Source organism: Bos mutus, chromosome 15 (genome assembly GCF_027580195.1).
Source record: "Bos mutus isolate GX-2022 chromosome 15, NWIPB_WYAK_1.1, whole genome shotgun sequence".
Classification (NCBI taxonomy): Eukaryota; Metazoa; Chordata; class Mammalia; order Artiodactyla; family Bovidae; genus Bos; species Bos mutus.
The window spans coordinates 78,427,690-78,454,773 of record NC_091631.1 but is presented as its reverse complement, the minus strand read 5'-3'; the positions used below and the strand labels follow the sequence as shown (position 1 = coordinate 78,454,773).

The following is a 27,084-nucleotide window of genomic DNA, read 5'->3' as shown; positions in this document are numbered from 1 at the left end:
TGTAAACAGCCCTTCAGAGGTTTAAGTTTCTCCTAAGCCTTACCAGTTTCCTAACATAAAAAAAAAGGTCTCCCCCAAGATAACCCCAAAGCCAAACAACAGGGCAAGAGGAGATAAAAAGACAGAGGATTTAAAGAAGTCAAATGCTCAAACAATCCCACAAAGTCCAAAATTCTCCTAGTAAGAAAACTCAGGAATCTACCCACCTTAGACCTAAGATACCATTTACTCCCTTTTTCCACCCCCAATCTTGGCATGTCTAGCTAAGAGGGGAGAGGAAAGACAGAAGCAGAGTTCTTACCCACGTACTCTATTACTGGCTTCACATCCTACTCTACTCAAAGGCTGGACAGGGCAACTGAATGAAAGAGCCAGTGACTGTGACTCTTCCAAAAAAATATTTCTGCTCAATTATTATTCACTAATGGACTCCTCAAACTCTCAGCTCCTTGAAGAAGAAACAAGAGCCTTCCTTTCTTTCTATCCCCAATAAATGTTTGTGTGATAAATTAACATTATCAGAAAATTAAGCACTGGGTTCTATTAGGAAGGCAATGCATACTGTACTGGGGGCTAAAAGCTCTGGTTTTAAGAGTTAGACCTAGGTGGACTCTCTAGCTGGGTGACTGTGACCAAGTTCCTTGGCTTCTTCAAATCTCAGTTTCCCTACCTATAAAACAGCATTAATAATACTTCATGCTGAAAATTGTTGAAAGGATAAAAAGAAGTAGTTAATGTAATGTAAATTGTTTTGGCAAGTGACTATAGGAGTAGGTATTCAAATGATGTCGCTAGTAACAGAGACTACTACTATCATCATTGTAGACGGAGTAGCACCAATGGTAGCCATGGTAAATTAAATGCAAAGACAGAGGCTCTTTTATTTACTTAGTCACTATCCTTTGCAGACAAACTTCTATGGAAAAATGTTGCTGCTGGCTATAAATGTAGTATCTAATAATACATTTCCCAATAAAACTCCAAAGCAGTAACAAACCTCTACACTCCATGTAGTTTGTTATAATAGAATTGAACCTTTATTTATCTCTTCATTCCTCCATTTAGAATACAAACACAGAAGCTATAGTTTTAAAGCTGCTTTTGTCCCAAAGTTACAACAACTATAGCTAGTACTCCATGGTTATTCTGTCACAGACTGTATTAAAAAGTCAGTTTTATTTTTCAAAAAAAGGCCCAATGTTGGATGTAACCAGTTAAATGTAAAACCACTGAGCCAAATCAACTGTATAAAAGACAAATTTAGACTAATTTATGGACAATCCATTTTCATAAGTTTATTGTAAACACTGCCACTAATACTATTAATAACAACAGCAATCACTGATTGGATTCTTATCAAGTGCTATGCTCAGTAATGGATATGCATAGTTCACTTAACACTTTTAATTACTCTGGGAAGTTAGTACTACTCCCCAGTAGGAGGACAGAGTGAACAGGTTATATTTATTTAATTGAAATCTTAGAAGAATAAGAACAGAATAGAGGTAGTATCTGAAGGGATAACAACAAAGGATTACTAGAAGTGATAAAACACACCAATTCACAGTTTCATGAAGCTGAATAAGTTCTAAGCAGGACAAAAAAAGAATTGAAATCTAGATTCATCATAGTGAAAGTGGGGAACACCAAAGACAGCTAGATGGAGAAAAAATGGACTACTTAAAAAAAAAAAAAAGCAACAAGCTAAACTAACAGCTGATTTCTTAACAAGAACAGTGGAAACTTGAAGACTCAGTTTGAGTGATTAATTCTGTCCCATGGTGTTAGGGAAAGCTTCACATAAAACAATAAAGCCTGGACTTTTCTGATGGTACAGTAGTTAAGAATCCGCCTGCCAATGCAGGGGATGCAGGTTTCATCCCTGGTCCGTAAGATCCCACATGCCATGGAGCAACCCATGCACCACAACTACTGAGCCTACAGGCCCTAGAGCCTGTGCTCTGCAACAAGAAAAGCCACCTCAAGAAGTCTGCTCACTGCAACTGAAAAAGCCGGTGCATGGCAATGAAGCCCCAGTGCAGCCAAAAGTAAAAAATTAATTAAAAAAAAACAAGCAAACAAACAAAAAACTGAACAAAGCCATGATGAAAAAACTCAGTTTGGGCTCAGGTAAAGGCAGGTAATTTACAATGTCCATACCTCTGTGTTGCACATTAACCAAATTGTAGTGGCTTAACAACGTGTTCATATTTTATTCTTGTTCCTTTCCTAACTCCCTCTTTTTTTCCAATAATAGCTCTATCTCTTTTTTAACATTAACATTTCACAAAAGCCTACTATGTGCCAGCCTTTGGGGGGTGGGGGGGCACCCTATCATCTGGCTTGCAGGATCTTACTTCCCCAACCATGGATTGAACCTGGGCCCTCAGGAGAGTCCTAATCAGTGGACCACCAGTTAATTCCCAGGTTTTTTGCTTTTAATCTTCAGAATAATCGAATTTGGCAAGATTAGTCCCAATTTACACGTGAACAGACTAGGAGAGTGAGTGACTCATCTAAAGTCACAGAACTTTTCATATGTTGAACTCAGCCCAGATTCTTTACAGTGCTTTTTTTTTTCACTTCCTTTCCCCTTCTCTGCTTTTATTTTAGACCTGTTAAGAATGTCTCAGTATCCTTCTAGATGCCATTTTCTAAATGGCAACAGAGACAACATACTTATGAAGTCAAATGGATTTCAGTTGGCTCTATGCAAATATTGAATAATTCTTGAATAAAAACATAGCAGCAGAACTTCTGATAAGAAGATTCTTTGAGAATCATTTAATAGATCTGATGTCTTTATCTGTTCTCCAAAGGCATCTGTCATCCAAAAAATACTGAAAAACTTCCTCTGATGGAGTCACAGGTCATTTCCTTCTGAGGTGGCTTACTCCATGTTTGGGCTGATTGACAGGCTCTTCTGTATAATGCAAAGACTACTGAGAACCAATTAGCTCAATCAACCAATTAGCTCAATCTCTAATTTTATCTCACTCTGGAAACTAGTATAGTGCTTAACTACTTGTCCTGAAGGCCAGAGAATGTGGGGGATCAATTCAAGCTTCAGAATTTACCAGCTGTGAGACCTTAGATAAACTGCCTATCTTTTCAAAGCCTTGGTTCTCTTTTCTGTAAAACAGAGAAAATGTAAGTACCGACCCTACTGAGAAGATGCTAAAGAGTCTGCCTGCAAAGCAGGAGACCCAAGTTTGATCACTAGGTCTGGAAGATCCCCTGGAGAAATGGCTACCCACTCCAGTATTCTTGCCTGGGAAATCCCATGGACAGAAGAATCTGGTGAGCTACAGGCCATGGGGTAGCAAAGAGTCAGACATGACTGAGCGACTAACACTTTCACTTTCCATTGAGCTGTTGACAGGCATCCAGTAATTGTCTCATAAATATTAGTAATTATAGTTGCAGACAATTAGCAATTGTCTCATAAATTAGTACTATCAGTGGTTTTATCAACCTATGGCAAAATATTTAGCTCAATTCCCTCGTCTATAAAAGAGGGAGTACGTGAAATTGTTCTTAAGTCTTCCAGGTCTCTTTTATCATATAATAAACTTAAATCTGTGTGTGATTAGGTTTTCCCATCTGTCCTCACTGGGGAGCAGTTCTTAACCTAGAGCCCATGGATGGGCTTCTAGGGGATCCCTGAACCCTTTGAAATTGAATATAACTGCATAAGTATTTATTTAAAGACAGGATATGTAGCTTGCAGAATTTATAACTTAAAACAGATTTAAAACCACTGTCTTTGGGACTGTGCAAATCATATCTATTCGATCTTTGACATGATTGAACTTTGTTAATGTAAAGATTTCAATTTTTCCCAGGTTAGCTATCCTAAGTTCCTTCTAAGAGATTTTTTATATTATATGGTTTCTCTTCTGAATGATCATATAAAGCTGATATCCTTCTTGAAACATGGTTCCAAAGATGAGCACAGTATTCTTGACATGATACATCCAATCAGCACAGAGAGAGAACGTCCTTGCTGTAGAGAAGCACTACTTCTATAAATACTGCTTTAGGCACTGAGAGGGTAACAGGCAGGAAGCCTAGGGGTCTCCAAACGGAGGAAACAGGCTGCAAGTGTCAGACGATTTTCTCTCTCTTAAGCGGCAGGAGGAAACAAACTACAAGTATCAGAATTTTTTCCTTCTCTATACAAAATTAAAAGGTTTCTTTTAAAATTCTATGTTGCCATGATGACACCTGGTTCCACCTGAACTTAACTTTTCTCAAACCTTGAGCTAACCAATGTGTTTTTCTTACGGAAATGCTTTTCTTAAGCTATGTTAATGAACTATGTCTTTCTTCAAGTCAGTTCCCTTAAGAGACTCAGAACTGATAAGGGCTCAAGGAACCAGTATGTTTTACTCATACAATTGTTCTCCTAATCTATGTTAATGAAACTATATATTTGCTTGGAAACCTGCCTTTCTTCAAGATTCATGTCAATGGCTTTATGGCCCAGGATGACTCACCTTGTGCCAATGTTATGTCAAAATGCATGTTGTGGATGAGGGGCCTGGTGCTGGTCTCTGAGTTTTGAGATATTTCCTTTCTCCAATTAGCAGCCTGCTAGTAGCTATATAACATCCAGCCAAAAGCTAGCAGGGAGGCACTCTTTCCTTCCACTTCTGATGTCTATGTCCATAAGCCTTCTCTATCTCTTTTATACTTTAATAAAACTTTATCACACAAAATCTCTGAGTGATTGAGCCTCGTCACTGGCCCCAGATTGAATTCCTCTCCTCCAAAGAGCAAGAATCCTGGTGTCCCTTATGGCTCAGCAACAGCCTTTTAGGCACCATTAGATTGAGACAGTTACATCAACCTTTGCACAACCTTAGTGACCTAAGTCTTTCTTACTTGGTTTCCTGCTAATACCACATACTTCTCAGAACTCTCTCTGTGCAGCCATCCTCTTAGACATATATACAGCATGTATTTACCCTTCACAAATTTCATCTTGTAAGATTTAATCCAACTCTTTAATCTGTCAAAAATTAATCTCTAATAAGATAATATAAATACAATACATATGGATATACTCTCAATTCAAAGGAGAAAAAAAATCACCTATTTTAACATATATTTTCACAAATCTGATTTATAATTTCTGCTGATCTCATAAACTATAATATTAAAAATAGTTTATTAAATTTCTATAATAATTATCTAAATAGTTTATAAAAAAATAGGTTCCCTTAGTTTGAGGCTAGCTTTCAGACACAACACATATACAAAATCAATGCATAGAATTCTGTCTGTAATTTCCCTTGAATGCAGCTCACATGACTATATTAACAGTAGAGATGGACAAAAGCAGCATTAGAAAAGCAAGTTAACAGTATGTTAAGAAGCAGTTCCTTGTCTCTTAATCACTGTTGATACACTGACCAACTGCCTTTTCTATGTCTCAGTGATCCCTCTATTAAAGGGAAATCATCAGATCTAATATCAGATATTATAAAAAATACATTTTAGAGCTCACCTTCTTCAATAGCCCCCCTGAATGGCAAAGGTCTTTTAAATTAATATAATTTATCCTGTGATTCCAATAACTCTTTTGACTCCCCAGTGATGACAACACAAACCAGTAAGACTTATTCATGGGGTTTCCTGGGTCTTTTTGCATTGGAATTTATAAATAACTGAAAGATGATCACTTGCAGTCTATACTCACCATCTATAATAGACATATTTCTAGACGTTGATGTAGTGGCCTTTGAACCTCTGCCTTGAGTAGAAATCTCCAGACTAGTGCCTGCTGTTAGAATATTGAGCAGTTAATATACAGTCCATCAGTAGCTAAAGTTTTCTTTAAAAAAATAAAATCAAAATGAAATCTTAAAAAACTTATCTCAAAACAGTTTATGTAAAATGCCAAATAAATATATAATATATATATATATATATATATGAAGAAACATCTAGAGTCTGATCAGTCAATTTTCAAAGACTATACTTAGGCCACATCTGGTTCATATTGCTCCATTTAAAATTTAAGGAAAATATTTATAAATGCAAGGATAATAAAATAATCATCAATAGAATATGGAGACTTTTCTCCTTGGAGATTTTTAAATAAATTAGTCCCCATTTTAACCAGTTTAAAATTCCTATAGATAAATATTTAATAAAAATAATTTTTAAATATTCCTAGGGATTTTTATACTTCATTAGGAAGTCACTGGGTGAAAGCTTTTATTATTTGGACTATTCAATGACAACAGTGTCACATTAAACACAATGATGGTAATTAATCTTAACTAACATTAATAAATCAAATTGTTTGAGGGCAGTTTTTCTTTGTAAACAAATTTTATAAAGCCATTTCATGATAATGTGGGCATTTGTATCTTATGACACTAACAAAAATAATTTTTATGATCTGGAGTTTTATTCTTACTGTCAGTGGGCCTTAGTTAATCATTTTCCTTAAGTGTTTCATTCACTATTACTTTGTATATGTGAGAGTAAATGTATCAATTAAATATATCAAATGTATAAGAAAAACTGAAACTTTTTTTTTTTGGCTGTGCAGTGAGACTAGAGGGATCTTAATTCCCTGACTAAGGACTGAACCCACACCCTTAGCAGTGAAAGTTCAAGTCCTAACCACGGGATCTTTAGGAAAATCCCCAAACACAATGAAATTCTTTTAAAAAATAGGAGAGTAGGTATTAAACTCTTTTATTATGTAAAAAAATATATATTAAAAACTTTATGTGCATGTGGCTATTCAATATTTAAGTGAAATGTATATGTCAGAACTACATTAAAGCCTATCTCAGCACATTATAAAGATAAATTTTTGAAGGACTGTGTAACTCAATTCTGCCAATGGGGATACAATTCTGAATTTCCTGCACAACTGCCAAGTGTGAATGTGTAGGGAAGACAGTACTTGGGGCTAACCTCTTCCTCTCTGTGACCCCCTTCTTGACATTGAATTCTGCCCTCTTCCTCCTCTTTGGCCTCTTCCTCGGCCTCTTCCTTTGTTGGCTGCTGCTTTGATGCTATCATCAGAGTCATCAGCCATCTGTTCTGCCAAATCTATGCTCATAAGGTCTTCAGCAGTCAAGGCGGAAGCGGCGTCCTCTGACTGAGATCTGAGGGCTCTGGCCCTACTCATGGCCTGACAGGGATGATAAGAGGAAAGCACGTTAGTAGACAATGCAGCATCCTCCCAACTCATTAATCTGGTCACTCTGGTGAACTTCTCATATTGAGAAACTGTCTAAACTATTATTTTTCACTAATTATGCTGTTATTGTTGTTGTTCAGTTGCTCAGTTGTGTCCAACTCTACAATCCCATGGGATGCAACATGCCAGGCTCCCCTGTCCTTCACTATCTCCCGGAGTTCACTCAAACTCAGGTTGACTGAATCAGTGATGCCATCCAACCATCTCATCCTCTGCAGCCCCCTTCTCCTCATAGTCACACTAAAAAATGCAATACAAGAGAAGCCTTCTCCACCAGCAATCAAATTCAGTGCCTGTGATTTGCCAGACCGATTTGCAATACTACCTATAAAAGGAGACCTTTTGAAAGGTATACTAAGGAGAATAAAATTTCACAAAATCAGAAGTTTCAGAACTGGGAGGAATGGCAATTCTGGCAGGAGTTAGCAATCAACCCTAATTCAACAGGCTTTGCAAGTGGTGCCAGTGGTAAAGAACCTGCCTGCCAATGCAGGAGACATAAGAGACGAGTTCTATCCCTGGGTTGGGACGATCCCCTGGAGGAGGGCCTGACAACCTCTCTTGTCAGGAAAACAAGAGGAGAAAATCCCATGGACAGAGGCACCTGGTGGGTTACAGTCCATAGAGTTGCAAAGAGTTGGACATGATGGAACTGACTTAGTACACATGCACGCATGCCTAATTCAACACCACAATTTGTAAGAGACTGTCATCATTTGAACTTCTCTATACAATGCGCTATTGATAAATAACAAGGAAAAAACCTCACGAAAAATAGCTTCTATCTCTGAGTGATGACATTTTAGGGTGCTTTTCTTTTCTTCATTATTATTGAATATTACAAATTTGCTACAATGTACATCTTCTAAAATATATATATATTATAATCAGAAAAACATAAGCAATAATTTCTTACAAATATATATAAAAAGAGTTAAGTAGAACAAAACAAGTGAAAGCCTGGAAAAGGATTAAAACCTTAGGATCAAGATTTTAATTTAATAAATAAACTGTCTAAAGAAGACCAGTTTGACACTTAACGAAATATCCTGAATAACTCTGAAGTGACAATAGATTTCCTGATTAAAAACAAAAAGAGCAATGCTCTGATCTCTTCCTTTAAATCTATCAAAATGTAACAAGAAGAACAAAAATGTTTTTTAATGTTTTCAATGAAATTAGAAAAATGCTCTACCCACAAAACACAAAGCCTAGGAGAAAGAGTTAATGGGTAGGAGAATGAATAACTGGCTTGGCTAAGGAAGAATGCTGAAGAGTTTCAGACAGTGTAGAGAGCTCCAAAATTGATCTATCCCTCCCAAAAGACCATGACAACAGTCTCTTGCTTAGAATGACAAGTTCTTGGTCTAAGAACAGGCAGCTAGAGTGTTTCCAAGCTCTCTGTGATCCATGAACTATGGACAGACAGGGCTAACTAAGGAGATGAGAACAAAACAGGCAGGGCAGAAGCAGGAGTGAAGTGGTGGTGGGAGGGAACCAAGCTTCACGATGAGGCATCTGTTGGAGTGGAACAGCTAACTCACTACAAGCGTTCAACATGGCATTACAACTCAAAAAGAGAAAACTTCAGGGAATACAACAAAAAATATAAAAAAACTGTAAAGATTTCAATTAATCTTTCTTGTCCCAGATAAAGTATGGCCAATCCTCATAATTTTCACATCCCATATATGCAAATTCACCTACTTGCCAAAATGTTTTTGTAACCCCAAAACAATACTCCTGATGTTTTTGTGGTCATTTATGGGCATATGCAGTGAAAATTTTTAATTGCCTGACACACACATTCCCAGATGATGTCAAACAATGTGACACTCAGCCTTCTGGTCTCAGCTCTCGTATTTGTAAATGAGTGTCCTTTTCAGAATACTTGTAGTGCCATGTTGTTCACAATTCTGTGCTTTTGGATGGTGATTTTACTTTTAAAATGGCCCCTGGTGTACTGCTAAAGTGTTGTTTACTGTTCCTAAGTGCAGGAAGCTAAGACGTGCCTTGTGGAGGAAATACACTTGTCAGATAAGCGTCATTCAGACATGAGTTATAGGGCTATTGGCCACAAGTTCAATGTTAATCAATCAATGACATATACTGAATAAGGTGTCCTCAAACAAAAACACACACAGAAAAGGTACTGCATTAATCAGTTAGCAAAGATTTTGTAACCAGTGGCTGGCAAGAGCCTATTGTATTTCTTCTTGAAGCAGTAAGTTAAATACTCACTCAGTGTTTGTAGTGACTTTATAGAATACAACTACCATAAATAACAGTACATTAAAAAATGTACTAAAGACCTAAATTACACACTAAGTCAAAGTGTGCTCAGTCGTGTCCGACTCTTTGCGACCCCATGGACTGTAGCCTACCAGGCTCCTCCGTCCATGGGATTTTCCAGGCAATAGTACTGGAGTGGATTGCCATTTCCTTCTCCAGGGGATCTTCCCAACCCAGGGATCGAACCCAGGTCTCCCACATTGTAGACAGACGCTTTACTGCCTGAGCCACCAGGGAAGCACTGTAAATTACATACTAAGGTAGATGTAATTGATACATGTTGAACTCTGTACTCTGAAAATAAATAATATACTTCTTTTCAAGACCCCATGAAATGGTTTAACTGATACATAATGGGATGCTAAGAAAAAGATCAATTCTAAATAGCAAAAAAGAATAGCATACTTTCTCATCACAGTGCAATAATATTAAAAATGAAAATACCCTGACTTCAAATTGCAAAATAAAACAAAAAGTACAGAATATCTAGAAAATTATAATAAAAATACTGAATATCAGAACAGATGAAAGTATTTTAAAATGAATTGTTAAATTAAAGCAAAGAAATGAGAATGGAGGGAGAAAAAAGATCTAAGGAAAATTGAAAGAATTATGACAAAGCACTCTGTTCAATTCTAAGTAATTTGGAAAATAAATGACCTCAACTAAACCAAGACAGTCTCAACAGACTAATTAACAAACAACATTTTGAGAAAATTATTAAAAGATCTACACTCCAGAAAATGACCACAACCAGAGAGTTTCACAAGTAAATTCTACCAAATCTTCAAAGAATAGATGATTCCATGGCTATTTCGATAACATTAAGAAAGAAAGCTGCAAATTTCTTTTTATAAAGCCAGCATAACATAGTACCGAAAACTGACAAAGGACTGCATGCACAGAAGAAAAATTACAGTATTTTACTCATGAATATCAAAGCAAACAAAAGGAATCCAGGGCACACTGAAAGACCAGTACACCCATTACCAGGGGGTTCATAAAGCGATACTAAGGATGTGTCAATAATAGAATAGAAAATAATATAATTCACCATATTAACAGAAAACAGGAGGAAGAACCCCACAGGCGTTATCTTCACAGATGCCAAAAAAGCTTTTGATTCATTACCTATTCCAGATTTAAACAAACAAAAAACCTTCAGGAACAAAAGGAGACCTCTTTTACATGACAAAAACCCCTAACTCTGCTACCCAAACACTCAGTATGAGTGTGCACACACTTTCACCTGAGTGCTCTTATAAATCAATTAGAGAAAGGCCAATGACCTAGGCAAAAAAAATAATACTCTATGTAAAGAACATGACAAAGTGTTTCATATAATGTAACTTATAAAAACTGTTCAGACTTACTAGTAATAAAAAAAGTATGAATTAAAAACAACAGTAAGAAATAATTTTTCACCACTTAGATTTGTAAAGATCATATAGCAATTCCATGTTTAACCTTCTGAGGAATCATCATACTGTTTTCGACAGTAGCTTTTATCTTCCCACTAGCAATGCACTGGCAATCCACTCCAGTACTCTTGCTTGGAAAATTCCATGGACGGAGGAGCCACCATGGTAGGCCGCAATCCATGGGGTTGCTAAGAATCAGACACAACTGAGCGACTTCTTTTACTTTTCACTTTCATGCATTGGAGAAGGAAACAGCAACCCACTCCAGTGTTCTTGCCTGGAGAATCCCAGGGACGGGGGAGCCTGGTGGGCTGCCATCTATGGGGTCGCACAAAGTCAGACACGACTGAAGCGACTTAGCAGCAGCAGCAAAGCACAAGGGTTGCCATTTCTCCATTTTCTTGCCATTATTTGTTACCTTCTAATTTCTTGGAGAACAGCCATTCAAAGGAATACAAAGTGTATCTAATGGTTTTGATCAGAATTCCCTAGTATTTCATGATATTGAGAATCTTTTCTGTGCTTAGTGGTTAACTGTATCTCTTCTTTAAAGAAATATCTAGGCAAGCCCTCTGTCCATTTTTAAAATGGGTTGTTTCGTTGAATTTTAGAGCCCTTTATATATTCTGGTTATTAATCCTTTATCAGATATATGATTTGCAAATATTTTCTCTCATCCTACTGGCTGCCTCTTCACTCCATTAATAGCACTTGGTATTACAGCTTAAAAAAAGATATTGACCCTGAATCAAATTCAGATAGAACATAAGAAAGAAATCAGAGGCCAGTCCAACTATGAACTTTGGATCAGACTAAGAACAGTTTCTACATTTTTAAAGGGCTGTTAAAAAAAAAGTGACATATACCACAGATGGCCAGCAAAGCCTAAAATATTTACTACTGATATTTGGCTTTTTATTTAAATAGGAACCTACAGTTAAAGAAAATACTTGAGAGAGTTTTTCTATGTGAACAAGACATTAAAGCATGTTTTTTATCTCTAAAGGAAAAACTAATGCTTTTGTTTGTCTGTTTAAGTAACTTAAGTATGATACTGGGATTCATGTTCTGAGCTAAATAATTCTACAAAGCTGTGAATTACACCTTGGGAAAGCCTCGAACTTTATTAGTCAAGTTCTAAATAGTATCAGTTCAGTTCAGTTTGGTGTCACTCAGTGGTGTCCAACTCTTTGTGACCCCATGGATTACAGCACACCAGACTTTACTGTCCATTACCAACTCCCAGAGTTTACTCAAACTCATGTCCACTGAGTCAGTGATGCCATCCAACCATCTCATTCTCTGTAGTCCCCTTCTCCTCCAGCCTTCAATTTTTCCCAGCATCAAGGTCTTTTCAAATGAATCAGTTCTTCACATCAGGTGGCCAAATACTGGAGTTTCACCTTCAGCATCAGTCCTTCCAATCAATATTCAGGACTGATTTCCTTTGGATAGACTGGTTGAATCTTCTTGCAGTCCAAGGGACTCTCTCTCAAGAGACTCTCTAACACCACAGTTCAAAAGCATCAATTCTTCGGTGCTCAGTTTTCTTTATAGTCCAACTCTCACGTCCATACATGACTACTGGAAAAACCATAGCTTTGACGAGACAGATCTTTGTTGGCAAAGTAATGTCTGCTTTTTAATATGCTGTCTAGGTTGGTCATAGCTTTTCTTCCAAGGAGCAAGCATCTTTTAATTTCATGGTTGCAAACACCATCTGCAGTGATTTTGGAGCCTCAAAAAATAGTCTGTCACTGTTTCCATTGTTTCTCCAACTATTTGCCATGAAGTGATGGAACCGGATGCCATGATCTTAGTTTTCTGGACGTTGAGTTTTAGGCCAACTTTTTTACTCTCCTCTTTCACTTTCATCAGGAGGCTCTTTAGTTCTTCTTCGCTTTCTGCCATAAGGGTGGTATCATCTGCATATCTGAGGTTAGTGATATTTCTCCTGGCAATCTTGATTCCAGCTTGTGTTTCATCCAGTCCAGCATTTCTCATGATGTACTCTGCATATAAGTTAAATAAGCAGAGTGACAATATACAGCCTTGATGTACTCCTTTCCCGATTTGGAACCAATCTGTTGTTTCATGTCCAATTCTAACTGTTGCTCCTTGACCTGCCTACAGATTTCTCAGAAGGCAGGTAAGGTGGTCTGGTATTCCCATCTCTTTAAGAATTTTCCACAGTTTGTTGTGATCCACACAGTCAAAGGCTTTGACATCATCAATAAAGCAAAAGTAGATGTTTTTCTGGAACTCTCTTGCTTTTTTGATGATCCAACAGATGTTGGCAATTTGATCTTTGGTCCCTCTGCCTTTTCTAAATGCAATTTGAACATCTCTAAGTTCACAGTTCACATACTGTTGAAGTCCGGCTTGGAGAATTTTGAGCACTACTTTGAAATATGTCAGGTGAGTGCAATTGTGCAGTAGTTATAACATTCTTTGGCATTTCCTTTCTCTGGGATTGGAATGAAAACTGACCTTTTCCAGTCCTATGGCCACTGCTGAGTTGTCCAAATTTGCTGGCATATTGAGTGCAGCACTTTCACAGCATCAACTTTTAGGATTTAAATTAGCTCAGCTGGAATTCCATCACCTCCACTAGCTGTGTTCATAGTGATGCTTCCTAAGGCCCATTTGACTTCATATTCCAGGATGTATGGCTCTTGATGAGTGATCACACCATCATGGTTGTCTCGGTCATGAAGATATTTTTTATACAGTGCTTCTGTGTATTCTTGCCACCTCTTCTTAATATCTTCTGCTTCTGTTAGATCCATACCATTTCTGTCCTTAATTGTGCCCATCTTTGCACAAAATGTTCCTTTGGTATCTCTATTTTCCTGAAGCGATCTCTAGTCTCCCATTCTATTGTTTTCCTCTATTTCTTTACAGTGATCACTGAGGAAGGCTTCCTCATCTCTCCTTGCTATTCTTTGGAACTCTGCATTCATATGGGTATATCTTTCCTTTTCTCCTTGGCTTTTGGCTTCTCTTCTTTTCTCAGCTATTTGTAAGGCCTCCTCAGACACCCATTTTGCCTTTCTGCATGTTTCTTGGGGATGGTCTTGATCACTGCCTCCTGTACAATGTCACAAACCATCCATAGTTCTTCAGGCACTCTGTCTATCAGATCTAATCCCTTGAATCTTTGTCACTTCCACTGTATAATCCTAAGGGATTTAATTTAGGTCATACCTTAATGGTCTAGTGGTTTTTCCCTACTTTCTTCAATTTAAGTCTGAATTTGGCAATAAGGAGTTCAGGATCTGAGCCACAATCAGATCCTGGTCTTGTTTTTGCTGACTGTATAGAGATTCTCCATCTTTGGCTGCAAAGAATATAATCAATCTGATTTCAGTATTGACCATCTGGTGATGTCCACGTGTAGAGTCATCTCCTATGTTGTTGGAAGTGCTATGACAAGTGCGTTCTCATGGCCAAACTCTGTTAGCCTTTGACCTGCTTCATTCTGTACTCCAAGGCTAAACTTGCCTGTTTCTCCAGGTATCTCCTGACTTCCTACTTTTGCATTCCAGTCCCTTAAAATGAAAAGGACATCTTTTTGGGGTGTTAGATATAGAAGGTCTTGTATGTTTTCATAGGACCAGTCAAATTCAGCTTCTTCAGCATTACTGATCAGAGCATAGACTTGAATTACTGTGTTCTTTAATGGCTTGGCTTGGAAACGAACAGATATCATTCTGTCATTTTTGACACTGCACCCAAGTACTGCATTTCAGACTTTTATGGACTATGAGGGATACTCCATTTCTTCTAAGAGATTCTTGCTCACAGTAGTAGATATAATGATCACCTGAATTAAATTCACCCATTCCAGTCCATTTTAGTGCACTGATTCCTAAAATGTCGATGTTCACTCTTGCCATCTCGTTTGACCACTTCTAGTTTACCTTGATTCATGGACCTAACATTCCAGGTTCCCATGCAATATTCTTCTTTACAGCATCAGACTTTACTTCCATCACCAGTCACATCCACAACTGGGTGTTGTTTTTGCTTTGGCTCCATCTCTTCATTCTTTTTGGAGTTACTTCTCCACCCTTTTCCAATAACATATTGGGCACCTATGGACCTGGGGAGTACATCTTTTAGTGTCAGATCTTTGTGCCTTTCATACTTTTCACGGGATTCTCAAGGCAAGAATGCTGAAGTGGTTTGCCATGCCTTTCTCCAGTAGACCATGTTTTGTCAGAACTCTCCACCATAACCCATCTATTTTGAGTGGCCCTACATAGAGTGGCTCATAGTTTCTTTGAGTTAGAAAAGGCTGTGGTCCTTGTGAGCAGTTCCAGCTCTTTCCAGTTCACCACCTGTCAGCTGCTGCTGCTGCTAAGTCGCTTCAGTTGTGTCTGACTCCGTATGACCCCACAGATGGCAGCCTACCTGGCTCCCCTGTCCCTGGGATTCTCCAGCCAAGAGTACACCTGTCAGCTACAGTTCTGAAATATTTAGGCAACAAAAATGGACTAATGGGACAGTTGTATGAATTCAGTGAGGATGAAACTTCTGGTCATATAGTTTAAATTTTTCTTTCTGCATATCTCTGTCTCACGTACTAAACTGAGACTCTCTGGGGGAACCAGACCATCTTTTTCATGTTTATATCCCTAATAAAAAACACAACGGCTACCCATAACAGATACTATAGAAAATGCTGAAGGAAAGCAATCAGAAGTCTAAAATAAATAATTGATAAAATAATTTTTAAGTACTAGACAGCAATCATCCAACACTTACAGCAATTAGAAAATAGGAAGATATAGTTCAATTTGAATTTCAATCATGAATTCACCAAGTACCAGACAGAGGCCCAAAGTTTAAGTTAAGAGTTGCTAACCCCAAATTCCTAATCTAAAAAGAGATGGAAAAGACAGTGATGAGGGCAATCAAGAAAATTTCAACAGTTTAGAAAGACCAGTGGACACTGTGCATTTACGTTTAATGACACTGCTAACCAAAACACTAAATCTCTTCTTTTTTTGCTGCAAACAGTATCAGCTCAGTGGGGTAAGGTTTTATCTTATATTGATAAGATGTTCTAATAGCAGTTGGGAATTATTTTGACTAATAACAAGTCTTCAAACTATTATTCCTGCCCCCTGCCCTCCCACTCCATACACGTATCAACAATTAGTTAAGTTTTAAACAATAGCAGAAGGTTAAAAAGAGAGTATCAGCAACCACAATATTCATAGGTTGAACTGGAATAAGTCAAAGGCAGCTGTCATCAGCCAACCCCTGCTCAGTCCCACCCACCAAACCAAGATCCTGTAGACTAAGTAAACCTACTAGTTATTCTGATTTAACAAGCTGACAAATATGCAAAGGAATTAACAGGAAAATTACCTCTCGAACTTCATCATCTTCTTCATTCGTATTCTTTTGTCTGCTTTCTCTGAAACGACGTACCTGGATTGTAACAGAAAAATTCATAAATATGTTACAAACACGTCTGTTATGTAAATACAAAACTGCTTAACAGACGCTTTTCATTTCAACATAAAACTTGGAAATTCAAGTATAGTTTTGTTTCACAAAAGATTAAAGAAGTCGTATTTTCCCAGTGCTGCTGCTAAGTTGCTTCAGTTGTATCCGACTCTGTGTGACCCTATAGATGGCAGTCCACCAGGCTCCCCCATCCCTGGGATTCTCCAGGCAAGAACACTGGAGTGGGTTGCCATTTCCTTCTCCAATACATCAAAGTGAAGTCGCTCAGTCGTGTCCGACTCCTAGCGACCCCATGGGCTGCAGCCTACAAGGCTCCTCTGTCCATGGGATTTTCCAGGCAAGAGTACTGGAGTAGGCTGCCATTGCCTCCTCCAGTGACTTACATTAAAAATTCAGAAATGTACTCTAAGAAAAATTGGCCATAAGCAAAATTATATTACCTGCTGCCAAACAGCCAGTCAGACTACAGAGGAAGAACCTGCAATGTCCTATGGGTGTTATACTTCAATAAAATAGCTAAGAACAAAAACCTCTCGAAAACAGGTTTGAGTTATTACACTACACAAATTATCCTTAGGCTCCTCTAAAATAGTGTCCCAAATGGGTGGGCCCTTGAAGATCCGTTTTGTTAACAGTCAACCACTGAAAGTTTAATGATTGCAAACCCTGGTCCTGGTGCCACAGATACAGAGCTTCCTTTGTTACCAGTTGCTGCTCACAAAGCTCTTACAATTTAGTTATGTTGCTGGAGATACGCTCCATTTATTTAATAATTTACTCAGCACATATTTACTGAGCCAAGCCACTAAGTACCAGGTACTACTGTAGGGGTGGAGAATACAACAATCAACAAGAGTCAGAAAGTCTGCCCTTAAGGAGCTTATAATCACCGTGTGCATGTTGTCTGTGTTTGAAAATCAGAAACAAATAAGCTATATTGTATTTTAGAAGGTGTATGGGATCAAGTCTAGTTGGGATCAGCTAGACTGGGAAAACTGTTCTTACTTACCTCTGAGGAGCCTCTGGCATTCCCAGCGCCAATTTACTATGGTTTCCTACCTGGATGAGCAGTTAGCATGGCTTATGTGACTAGAGTGGCATTAAAAAAAAAAAAACCCTGTCAACTTCTGCACATATCTTGCTATGTGTCCAGTCCTGGGTTTGCAATGTGCATACAAGGAGAGGAGGAGTGGGTGCCTGGCATTTCCCAGATCTCTAATGCCTGCCTATACTCTATACCAGCTGCCTTTAAGTAAAAACCTGGAGTATGCTCAGTGGAGTCTTCAGAGTCCTTTCAAGTACGTGAACCTGTGAAATTTTTGCAAAAGGTGTTACATGCTCCCAGAGAAATAATGCAGGAAGAGGGAGAGAGAGTGCCAAGGAGAGGCTACAGGAGATCATCAAAGACCTGACTGAGAAGGTAATAAAGTGATAAAGTGGCAAGGATTTTAAAAGGTAGGGAATGCACTTCACAAGTACCTGGGGGAAATCATTCCAATCAAAAGAAAGAATACATGCAAAGGCACCGGGGCAGAAACACTATATGTTTAAAACAGCAAGGGGGATGCTGGGCTTGAGCAGACAAGTGGCTGAAGAAGTTACAAAAACCAGATCCAGTAAGGCCTTGGGAACAACTGTAAGGGCTTTTTCTTCTCTGGCAGGAGTGACTTCATCTGAATTACTTTAGGACCACCAATAGTGGAACTGAGGACAGAAAAGAGGGTGGAGGACAAGAAACACAGGCAGAACAGCGAGACCAGTTTGGAGGCAACAGGAGTAACTAAGGTGAGAAACAGCCATGCCTTAGACCACTGATAGTGATGGAGGTGGTGAGAAACAGTCACATCTGTACAGATTCTGAAGGTAGAGTTAAAGGATTTCCAGGCAGGATACAGGTGACAGGAAGAGAGGAATCAAGGATGATTTCAAGGTTGATCGCCTGAGCAAATTAAAGAATGGTGCTTCCACTAGGGGCTAAGGATTAGTGGCTCAGATGAGGAATGCTGGAAGCTGAGGAGGTCTCCTGAACACCTGAGTGGAAACATCCAGCAGGCTCTTGGCTACAGAAGACTTGAGCTGACAGAAGAGTTCTGAGCTAGACTTTTGAAAAGTCATCATCAAACTGATGTTGGTATTTAAAGCCAAGAAGTTGGATGAGAATACAAAAGGAATGTGTAGATAAAGAAGGGGTCAAAGGACTGAGTTCTGGAGACTCCAACATAAGAGGGTTAGAGAGGTAAGAGGAATCAATAGAGACTGAGAGGCACAGATAATGAGGTGGGAAGACAACCAGAAGAGTGTGGAGCCCTAAAAGCCAATGGAAAAAAGAATTTAAGAAGTGGTCAAGTGAGATTTAAGATGGAGAATGGACAGTGAATTTAGCACCGGAGTTCACTGGTACTTTGACCAGAGTAAATTCACTAGAAATATGGGGTCAAAACCCCAGAAGGAACAGGTTTAAGAGAAAAATGAAGGCAAAGATTCCGAGCAGCAAATATAGAAAAAAATTCTGCTGTGAAAAATGAACAAAGAAGCAGAGAAAGAGCTAAAAGGAAATAAGATCTAAGCTCCAGAGTTTTGTTAAAAGAAATAGCAGCATGTATGTTATGATTCAGTAAAAGGGGGGAAATATAGGAAAAATCATTGTTTTTTAAAAGATAGCATAGCATGTAATAGTACTCCAGGTAGCATATGATATACCAAAAGCACTGGGTCATTCACAGACGAGAAATGAGAATCAGGGAAAAAATACGGAGCAGGCATTATGTGCCAGTGTACCTAGGACTTACATGTGTTCTTTTAATCCTCACAGTTTTGATGGTAGTTCTATTATCCCTATTTCATAGATGAAGCAGAGATATTAAAACAGCCCACTGACAGTTCCACAGCAAGTAAGGTCGTCCAGTCTGCAGTCCATACGCTTAGCCCCCATGCTACACACACACACACACACACACACACACACACATTCTCTCTCTTTCTCTCTCTCTCTCTCTGTCAAAAGTCATGATGTCACTCCAGGTGTAGATGGTCCTTCTGGAGGGTAGAGTATGAGGAGGGGAGCTTATTTTATTTATTTTTTTTAGAGTAGCTTGGGTTCACAACAAAATTAAAATGAAGTTACCTAGATTTCCCATATACCCTGTCCCACATATGCACAGCCTCCCCTATTAATATCAACATCCCCCACCAAAACTGTTCAGCTGACACTCCACACTCCATACTCTGTATCACCCAAACTCCAGAATTTACCTTAAAGTTCACTTTAGGGTAAATTTACCTTAAAGTTGGTAAATACCAATTGGTATTTACCACTTGTACCTTAAATTTACCAGAATTTACCTTAAAGTTCACATATGTTCACTTGCCAATGCTCACTCTTGGTGCTGTGCATTCTATGAGGCTGGACAAATGTATAATGTATACATGTATAATCCACCACTTTAGTTTGATACAGTGTGGTTTCTCTGTTCTAAAAAACCTCTGTGAATCTATCTATTCATCCTTTCACCCCACCCCCACAACCACATCTTTTTACCAAGTCCATAGTTTTACCTTTTCCAGAATGTTACACAGTAAGGAATCATGTGCAGTACATCAAGTTACTTTTTCAGATTGGCTTCATTCACTTGGTAATATGCATTTAAGGTTTCTCCATGTCTTTTAAATGCTTGATAGGTCATTTCATTTTAGTACAGAATAACATTTCCTTATCTAGATAGTTTCACAGTTCACTTATTCATTTCCCTACTGAAGTACATTTTGGTTGCTTCCAAATTTTGGCAGTTCTGAATAAAACTGCTATAAATACCATATGCAGGGTTTTGTTTGGACTTAAGTTTTCACCTCTGTTGGGTAAATACCAAGGAGTATGACTGCTGAAGAGCATGGGAAGAGTGTGTTTACTTTTCTAAGAAACTGCCCGACTGTCTTCCAAAGTGACTATATCATTCTGCATTCCCACTAGCAATATAAGAGTTCCTATTGCACTACATCCTCACCAGCATTTGGTGCTGTTGGTGTTCAAGAGTTTGGCCATTCCGATAAGTGTGTAGTAGCCTCGTTTCCCTAATGACATGAGGTGTGGAGCATCTTTTCATATGCTCACTTGGCAATAGTCTATCTTGTTCTGTTAAGGTCCCTGGTCCATTTTTTAATTGGATTTTAAAAATTTTCTTATTGTTGAATTTTAAGAAATTTTTTCATATTTTAGATAATAATCCCTCATCAGATGTTGTTTCTTTTGCAAGTATTTTCTCCCAGTCTGTGGCTTGTCTTCTCATTTTTTTAGTCTTTTGTAAAAGAAAAGTTTTAAATTTTAATGCAGTCTAGATTATCAATTACTCCTTTAATAAATCATGGTTTTGTTGCTGAATCTAAGTCATTACCATACACAAGGTCATCTAGGTTCTCCTACGTTATCTCCTGGGAGTTTTGTAGTTTTGCATTTTACATTTAGCGGGGGATGGTCATATTATATTTATGACACTTAACTGAGAAATCTACCCATGCTAAAAATTTATGAACCTAACACATCCAGAATCACAGAGTAAGGGGTTTTAAAGTGTAAATTATCTGCCTTCCCTGTAAAAGTACCTGGCATTTAATATTACTGGTTGTATACTAGCTGACATCATTAGGCTTTAAAAGAATTATCTTAAATAATTAAAAGCACAAAAATAAAAGTCAAGTGGAATGAGTTTTAAAAATAATACTTCGTTCTTCTGCCTAGAGGGAATTTGGAAAACACAGGAAATGATCCCTTATAATCCTACTACCTGAAATAACCACTGATAACATCTGGAATATTTTCTTCCACTTTTTCGCATACACACATAGACATACTCACATAGAAAATACAAATAATTGTGATCACGTGTATAGTTTTACTTCTTTGGAATTCTTTTCCCACTTAACACTGAAAATACTTTTCCATGTTCTTAAAATATAATTTTTAATAGCTGCATAGTATTCTATGGGCTTCCCAGGTGGCACCAACGGTAAAGAACCCACCTGCCAATGCAGGAGACTCAAGAGACATGGGCTCAATTCCTGGATAGGGAAGATCCCCTGGAAGTGGGCACGGTAACCCACTCCAGTATTCTTGCCTGGAGAATCCCATGGACAGAGGAGCCTGGAGGGTCCTAGTCCACAGGGTTGCAAAGAGTCGGACACAATTGAAGTAACTTAGCACAAACACATAGTATTCTATAGTATCTATGTGCCAACATTTTACCAAAACATTTCTGACATCTCCCCTACAGGTAACACTGAGATAAATTACATCCCATTCAAATCTCTATCTCATTATTGTCTTAAGAAAATTTCCTAGGGCTGAATTAAAGGGAAAATCTTAAGCCTCTTGACATACACTGCCAAAATGCTTTATAGTGCAGCTGTTCAAACTCAATACTCTACCAGCAGGGTACTAAATATCTTTAACAAATCATTGCTACTTTGACAAATAAAAAATTAATTTGAGTTTCTTTGATTATCATAGGTTAAATACCATTTTCATATGCTTATTAGCCATTTGTATTTCTTTTGTGAACCACCTATTCAGGTCCTCTGTTCATTATTTTATTGAAATGTTTAGTAATCTTAAGATTCATAAGAGCCCTTTAACATTATATTAAGAATATTAACCTCTTATTCTGCCCACATACAAGTATGTTTTCCATGTCAGTACCATGTGTTTTTTTGACAATCTGACATGCAAACATTCAAAAATTTTATGTAGTCAAATTTAAAAAGTTTTTACTCTGCTTTTATGCTTACAGGAACTGCATTTTCTAAGTGAAATTCAAAATCTTAATCAAAACTTACTAAAAAATTGAAGTAGACATTTTCACCCTATGAGGTTCATTTTAAAGCACTTAACATTCACTAGGTATCAATCATTTTTGAGACCATATTCTAGACACTTATTAGACATTTTATAATTTAATCCTCATTTTGTGATCTCAATTTTAAAGATGAGGAAACTGAGCAAATCAGAGAAGTAGTGATTTACCAGAAAGGAATGCAGAGCTACTCTTAAGGAGAGACTATCTAAATAGATTTTTCACCCCAAATTATTCACCTCTTCATCGATTTTATCTTCTAGGGCATCAATATGACGTTCTTTAAGAAATCGCTGTGTTTTTTCCAACTGATATTTCACTAATTCCTCTATGGCATCTTTTTCTTCCTTGTCCACAAATTCTTGTACTGCTTCACCCATTCCCCTTTCTGTTAGAAGTGAGAGCTGTACGTTCTGTAAGAGACAGAAAACAGTATTTTCTGATGCAGAAAACAGTATTTTCCCTACAAAACAATTCTATACAAGTAAGGAAAATTACAGAATCAAGGAAAAAGACAAAAAAGTTATCTAGTTACTGGAGGAAAAATGAAGCAAAGCAAAAGAAAACAAAGGACAGTAATTAAGCCTAGAAATATTACAGGCCAACAACAGCAAAGTGTAAAGAAACAGGAGTAGAGTCCAGGACCTATGAAAACAGAGAGGCCTGAGTGTCTGGGACACAGAGTGCAGAAATGGGAGCTGATGATCAGATTAGGTTGACCAGCGTGGAAGGCAGAATTGTTTGCTCTTTAGTCATTCAGTTGTGTCTGACTCTTTGTGACCCCATGGACTGTAGCCCATCAGACTCCCCTGTCCATGGGATTTCCCAGGAAAGAATACTGGCGAGGGCTGCCATTTCCCTCTCCAGGGCAGAATAGTGGCCCCCTTAAAGATGTCCACATCCTAACCTTTGTGACCCATGAATATGTTACATGGCAAAGGAGAATTAAGGTTACAACTGGAATTAAGATTGCTAATCAGCTGGATCGGAGAAGGCGATGGCACCCCACTCCAGTACTCTTGCCTGGAAAATCCCATGGACGGAGGAGCCTGGTAGGCTGCAGTCCATGGGGTCGTGAAGAGTTGGACACGACTGAGCAACTTCACTTTCACTTTTCACTCTCATGCATTGGAGAAGGAAATGGCAACCCACTCCAGTGTTCTTGCCTGGAGAATCCCAGGGACGGGGGAGCCTAGTGGGCTGCCATCTATGGGGTCGCAGAGTCGGACACAAGTCGGACACAACTGAAGCAACTTAGCAGCAATCAGCTGGATACAAAATGGAGATGAGCAGGGACTATCCGGGTGGGCTCAGTATAATAACAAGCATCCTTCATAGCAGAAGTGAGGCACAGAAGGGAGTCAGAGAGATGTATCTGGGGAAAGACAGCAAGGCAGATACAATGTTGCTTGCTTTGAAGATGGAAGAAGGGGCCTTGAGCCAAGTAAGGTAGGAACAGCCAGAAGCTGGAGAAGTTGAGAAAATGAATTCTACTCTACAGCTTCTAAAAGGGAACACAGCCCTGCTAATACCTCAATTTTAGTCCAGGGAGAAGAGTGAATTTCTGACCTAAAGGATTGTTAAAATAATAAATTTGCATTGTTCTAAACCACTAGGTTTACATTGTTTTAAACCACTAAATTTATTTCGGCAGCAACAGGAAGATAACATAACCAGAGGATCTCAAAATGGCATATACTCATGATGATAAGAGTAGCATCACCATCCTGTGGCTATATAATAAAGCAATTCTGAAATTACATCCTGATGCAAGAAAATTAAATCCCAGATTCAAACTTATGTAGCAGAGGTAAAAAGAAAGGATAACAACAATAATACACAATAATTGTGGTGTTAATAACTAACATTAATTAAGCAGTTATTTTTCTTGATATATAATAACTATAAATGAGTGTAACTGATTATCACCCTACTTACTTCATGAAAACATTCTGAGGATTCATTTTGTTTAAATTGTCAATTATACATATCCTAAATTGAAATCTGTTATTATAAGATCACCACTAATTCAAATGGAGAACTGTAATTAAGAAATTACCTTCTCCGCAGTTTGAAAATACTGTTTTACAAGGTCTTCAACCCTTAGTGTTGTTCCTTCTGAGGGTTTTGAGATGAACTTGCCAAAGTTGATCTCTTCTCCTAGAAAAAAGACATCCATGAAGAGAAAAAATAACAGTTTCTATTTCAATGTTGGGGCCTTCCTGGTGGCTCAGTGGTAAGGAATCCACCTGCCACTGCAGGAGACGTTGGTCCAATCTCTGGGTCAGGAAGATCCCCTGGAGAAGGAAATGGCAACCCACTCCCTATTTTTGCCTGGAAAATCCCACGGACAGACTGTAATCTGTGGCGGACTACAGTCCATAGACACGACTAACCGCACACAGACACCTTAATATTAAAGTACCCAAATTCATTGCACATTCCTGTCAGTAGAGGAGGTATGCCCAAACTTTATCAACTGTCAGCTTGCTCAACGTAATAAATTTTGAGACAAAAATATGGCATTTTTGCTAGTTTCAAGAGTCTTTCCCCCCAAGTCTCTACTTCTTTTCCTGATCTCCAAGTGACATGTCTCTTGGCTCCATCTTCAAGAGAGCTCCACAGATCTCTGGGAGTTCCCCATACTGCTTCAGGGGGCTCAATAGTAATACTAAGACATTATTAACCTTTTCCACGGTATTGCCACTTACACTGATGATACAAAAGCAGCACTGGGTAAAACTGCCAGTGCCTTGGGATGAGTGAAGGCAGTGGTTCTGAGCTCTACTAATAGTCATCACCTTGTATTCACAGTTCAAAACAAGACAAAGCAAACAGCCAGTTTCACTAAAGAATATCCTTGATGAAACAGCAAAAATTATTAATTAAATCTGAGCCCATAGTACATATATGTTTAATATTCTGAGAGACAAATAGGAAGCGTGTGTAGTAAAGCAGATTTACTGCATTCTTACGCAGGATGGTTGTCTCAAAAAAAAGTAGGTACAGAATAAAAAGAGTACTGGGTAAGAAGTCAAAAAGCATAATGTCTGGTAATATGCTCTGTTCATAACTTTTGTCAGGGAAAATGAATATTAACTGTCCAGCAGGTGTGCAACATGGTGTGGAAAATACAATAATAAAATGATAGGAGACAGCCCATAATAGCTAATGATTACAATAAAAGGTGGTAAGTGCTACAACAGAGCTGAGAATAAAAATATGACACACCAAGAAGAAATGAACTATTTCTTCCCCAAGAAGACTCAAAATAATGTGCAGATAGCAAACACTACTATCATTTGACTCAAGACTTGCAGAATGAGTAAGACTCACTAAGCAAAAAAAGAGAAAGACAAAATATCTTAGGCAGAGGGAAAAGCTTATGCCATGGCTTACAGGATAAAGAGGCACAAAGTTCAGCATGCCTCTTGCAAAGCAGTGAGGACAAGTAAATAGAAATCTTTTTTGAATTTCAAGATGGGAGAATTAATGCTGCTGCTGCTGAGTCGCTTCAGTCGTGTCAGACTCTGTGCGACCCCATAGACGGCAGCCCACCAGGCTTGCCCATCCCTGGAATTCTCTAGGCAAGAACACTGGAGTGGGTTGCCATTTCCTTCTCCAATGCATGAAAGTGGAAAGTGAAAGTGCGACCCCATGGACTGCAGCCTACCAGGCTCCTCCGTCCATGAGATTTTCCAGGCAAGAGTACTGGAGTGGGGTGCCATCGCCTTCTCCGGGGAGAATTAATATTATTTCATAAATATGATTACTACATTTCACTACGCCAGACACTATGTTAAGACCATTTACATACATTATATCTTCTAATCCTCACAACAGTACTCTGAGGCAGGTACAGTTATTATCCTAATTTTGATGACAAGAAAACTAAAGATCAGAGAGATTAAGCGATTTGCATGATTTCACACAAGTGGTTGAAGTAGCAGAGCTGGCCAAAACAACAAACAATTTCATGCTTTCAAAATGATACATGAAAGGGTCATTGTTTCCATTAAGCAATTAATGTTTAAGCAAAAAAGGGATCATCAGAACAAGACTCACTATGGATGAAACAAATAAAATAAGGAACCAGTTCTAAATTCCATATTCTCACAAATGCTATACCAATAAAACTCCAAGGAATTGATAAGGATGAATGATTAAAGTAAATCATCATCAATAACTAGGTAAAATTAATAGCATAAAAACCTTTCTCTGATATGGATTGTTTTCCCCTAAAACAGTATTCTATGAGCTCCATTTAAATATCCAAATGACTATTTCAGGCTGAATTAACAGTACACACTATTTTGATCACAATTTAACTATGAAAATAGAAGCTCATTAAATCAGGGTTAATAAAAACCAATGTGGTATATATGTAAACAAGGGACATATTAATTCTGACTCAATAGTTCTAAGGAGAAGAGCCATTGTATTTAAAAAAGGTCAATATTTCTTATGAAGAAGCACTATTTCAGTCAGGTTACCTGTTTTTGATAAATGCTAAAATAAAGGCAATTAGTTTTCACAAAACTTAATTAGCCCTTAAGTATATATCTTTTTAATATTCTGGGACATCTCTTAAGTCCGGAATCTTAAATCATATATGCCGTGAAGTTGAAATATTTAGCTGTAAAATTTAAGAGTATATTCTCTAAACATTAAGAATATATAGTAATAATAGATATGTAAACACTAAATATATAAAGTATGTGTTGTTAATCAGCAGCATGTTTAAAAAAAAACTATGAAAGCTATCATTTCTTTACTGATACCCGCAGGTTTATAAGCGATTGCTATCTAATTTTTGCCT

General features: G+C 38.0%; 1 protein-coding gene across 2 annotated transcripts in view; it reads right to left on the bottom strand.

The window, feature by feature from the left end:
- MRE11 (MRE11 homolog, double strand break repair nuclease) overlaps positions 1-27,084 on the bottom strand; it is a 77,636-nt gene that overhangs the window by 18,903 nt on the left and 31,649 nt on the right. For both annotated transcript variants that reach the window (XM_005906922.3, XM_070384360.1), the window contains exons 12-16: positions 24,325-24,425; positions 22,505-22,678; positions 16,321-16,383; positions 6,940-7,159; positions 5,705-5,788 (exon numbers count right to left, since the gene is read on the bottom strand). In XM_005906922.3, the coding sequence (XP_005906984.1) occupies positions 5,705-5,788; positions 6,940-7,159; positions 16,321-16,383; positions 22,505-22,678; positions 24,325-24,425 (642 nt within the window). The remainder of the gene's footprint in view (positions 1-5,704; positions 5,789-6,939; positions 7,160-16,320; positions 16,384-22,504; positions 22,679-24,324; positions 24,426-27,084) is intronic.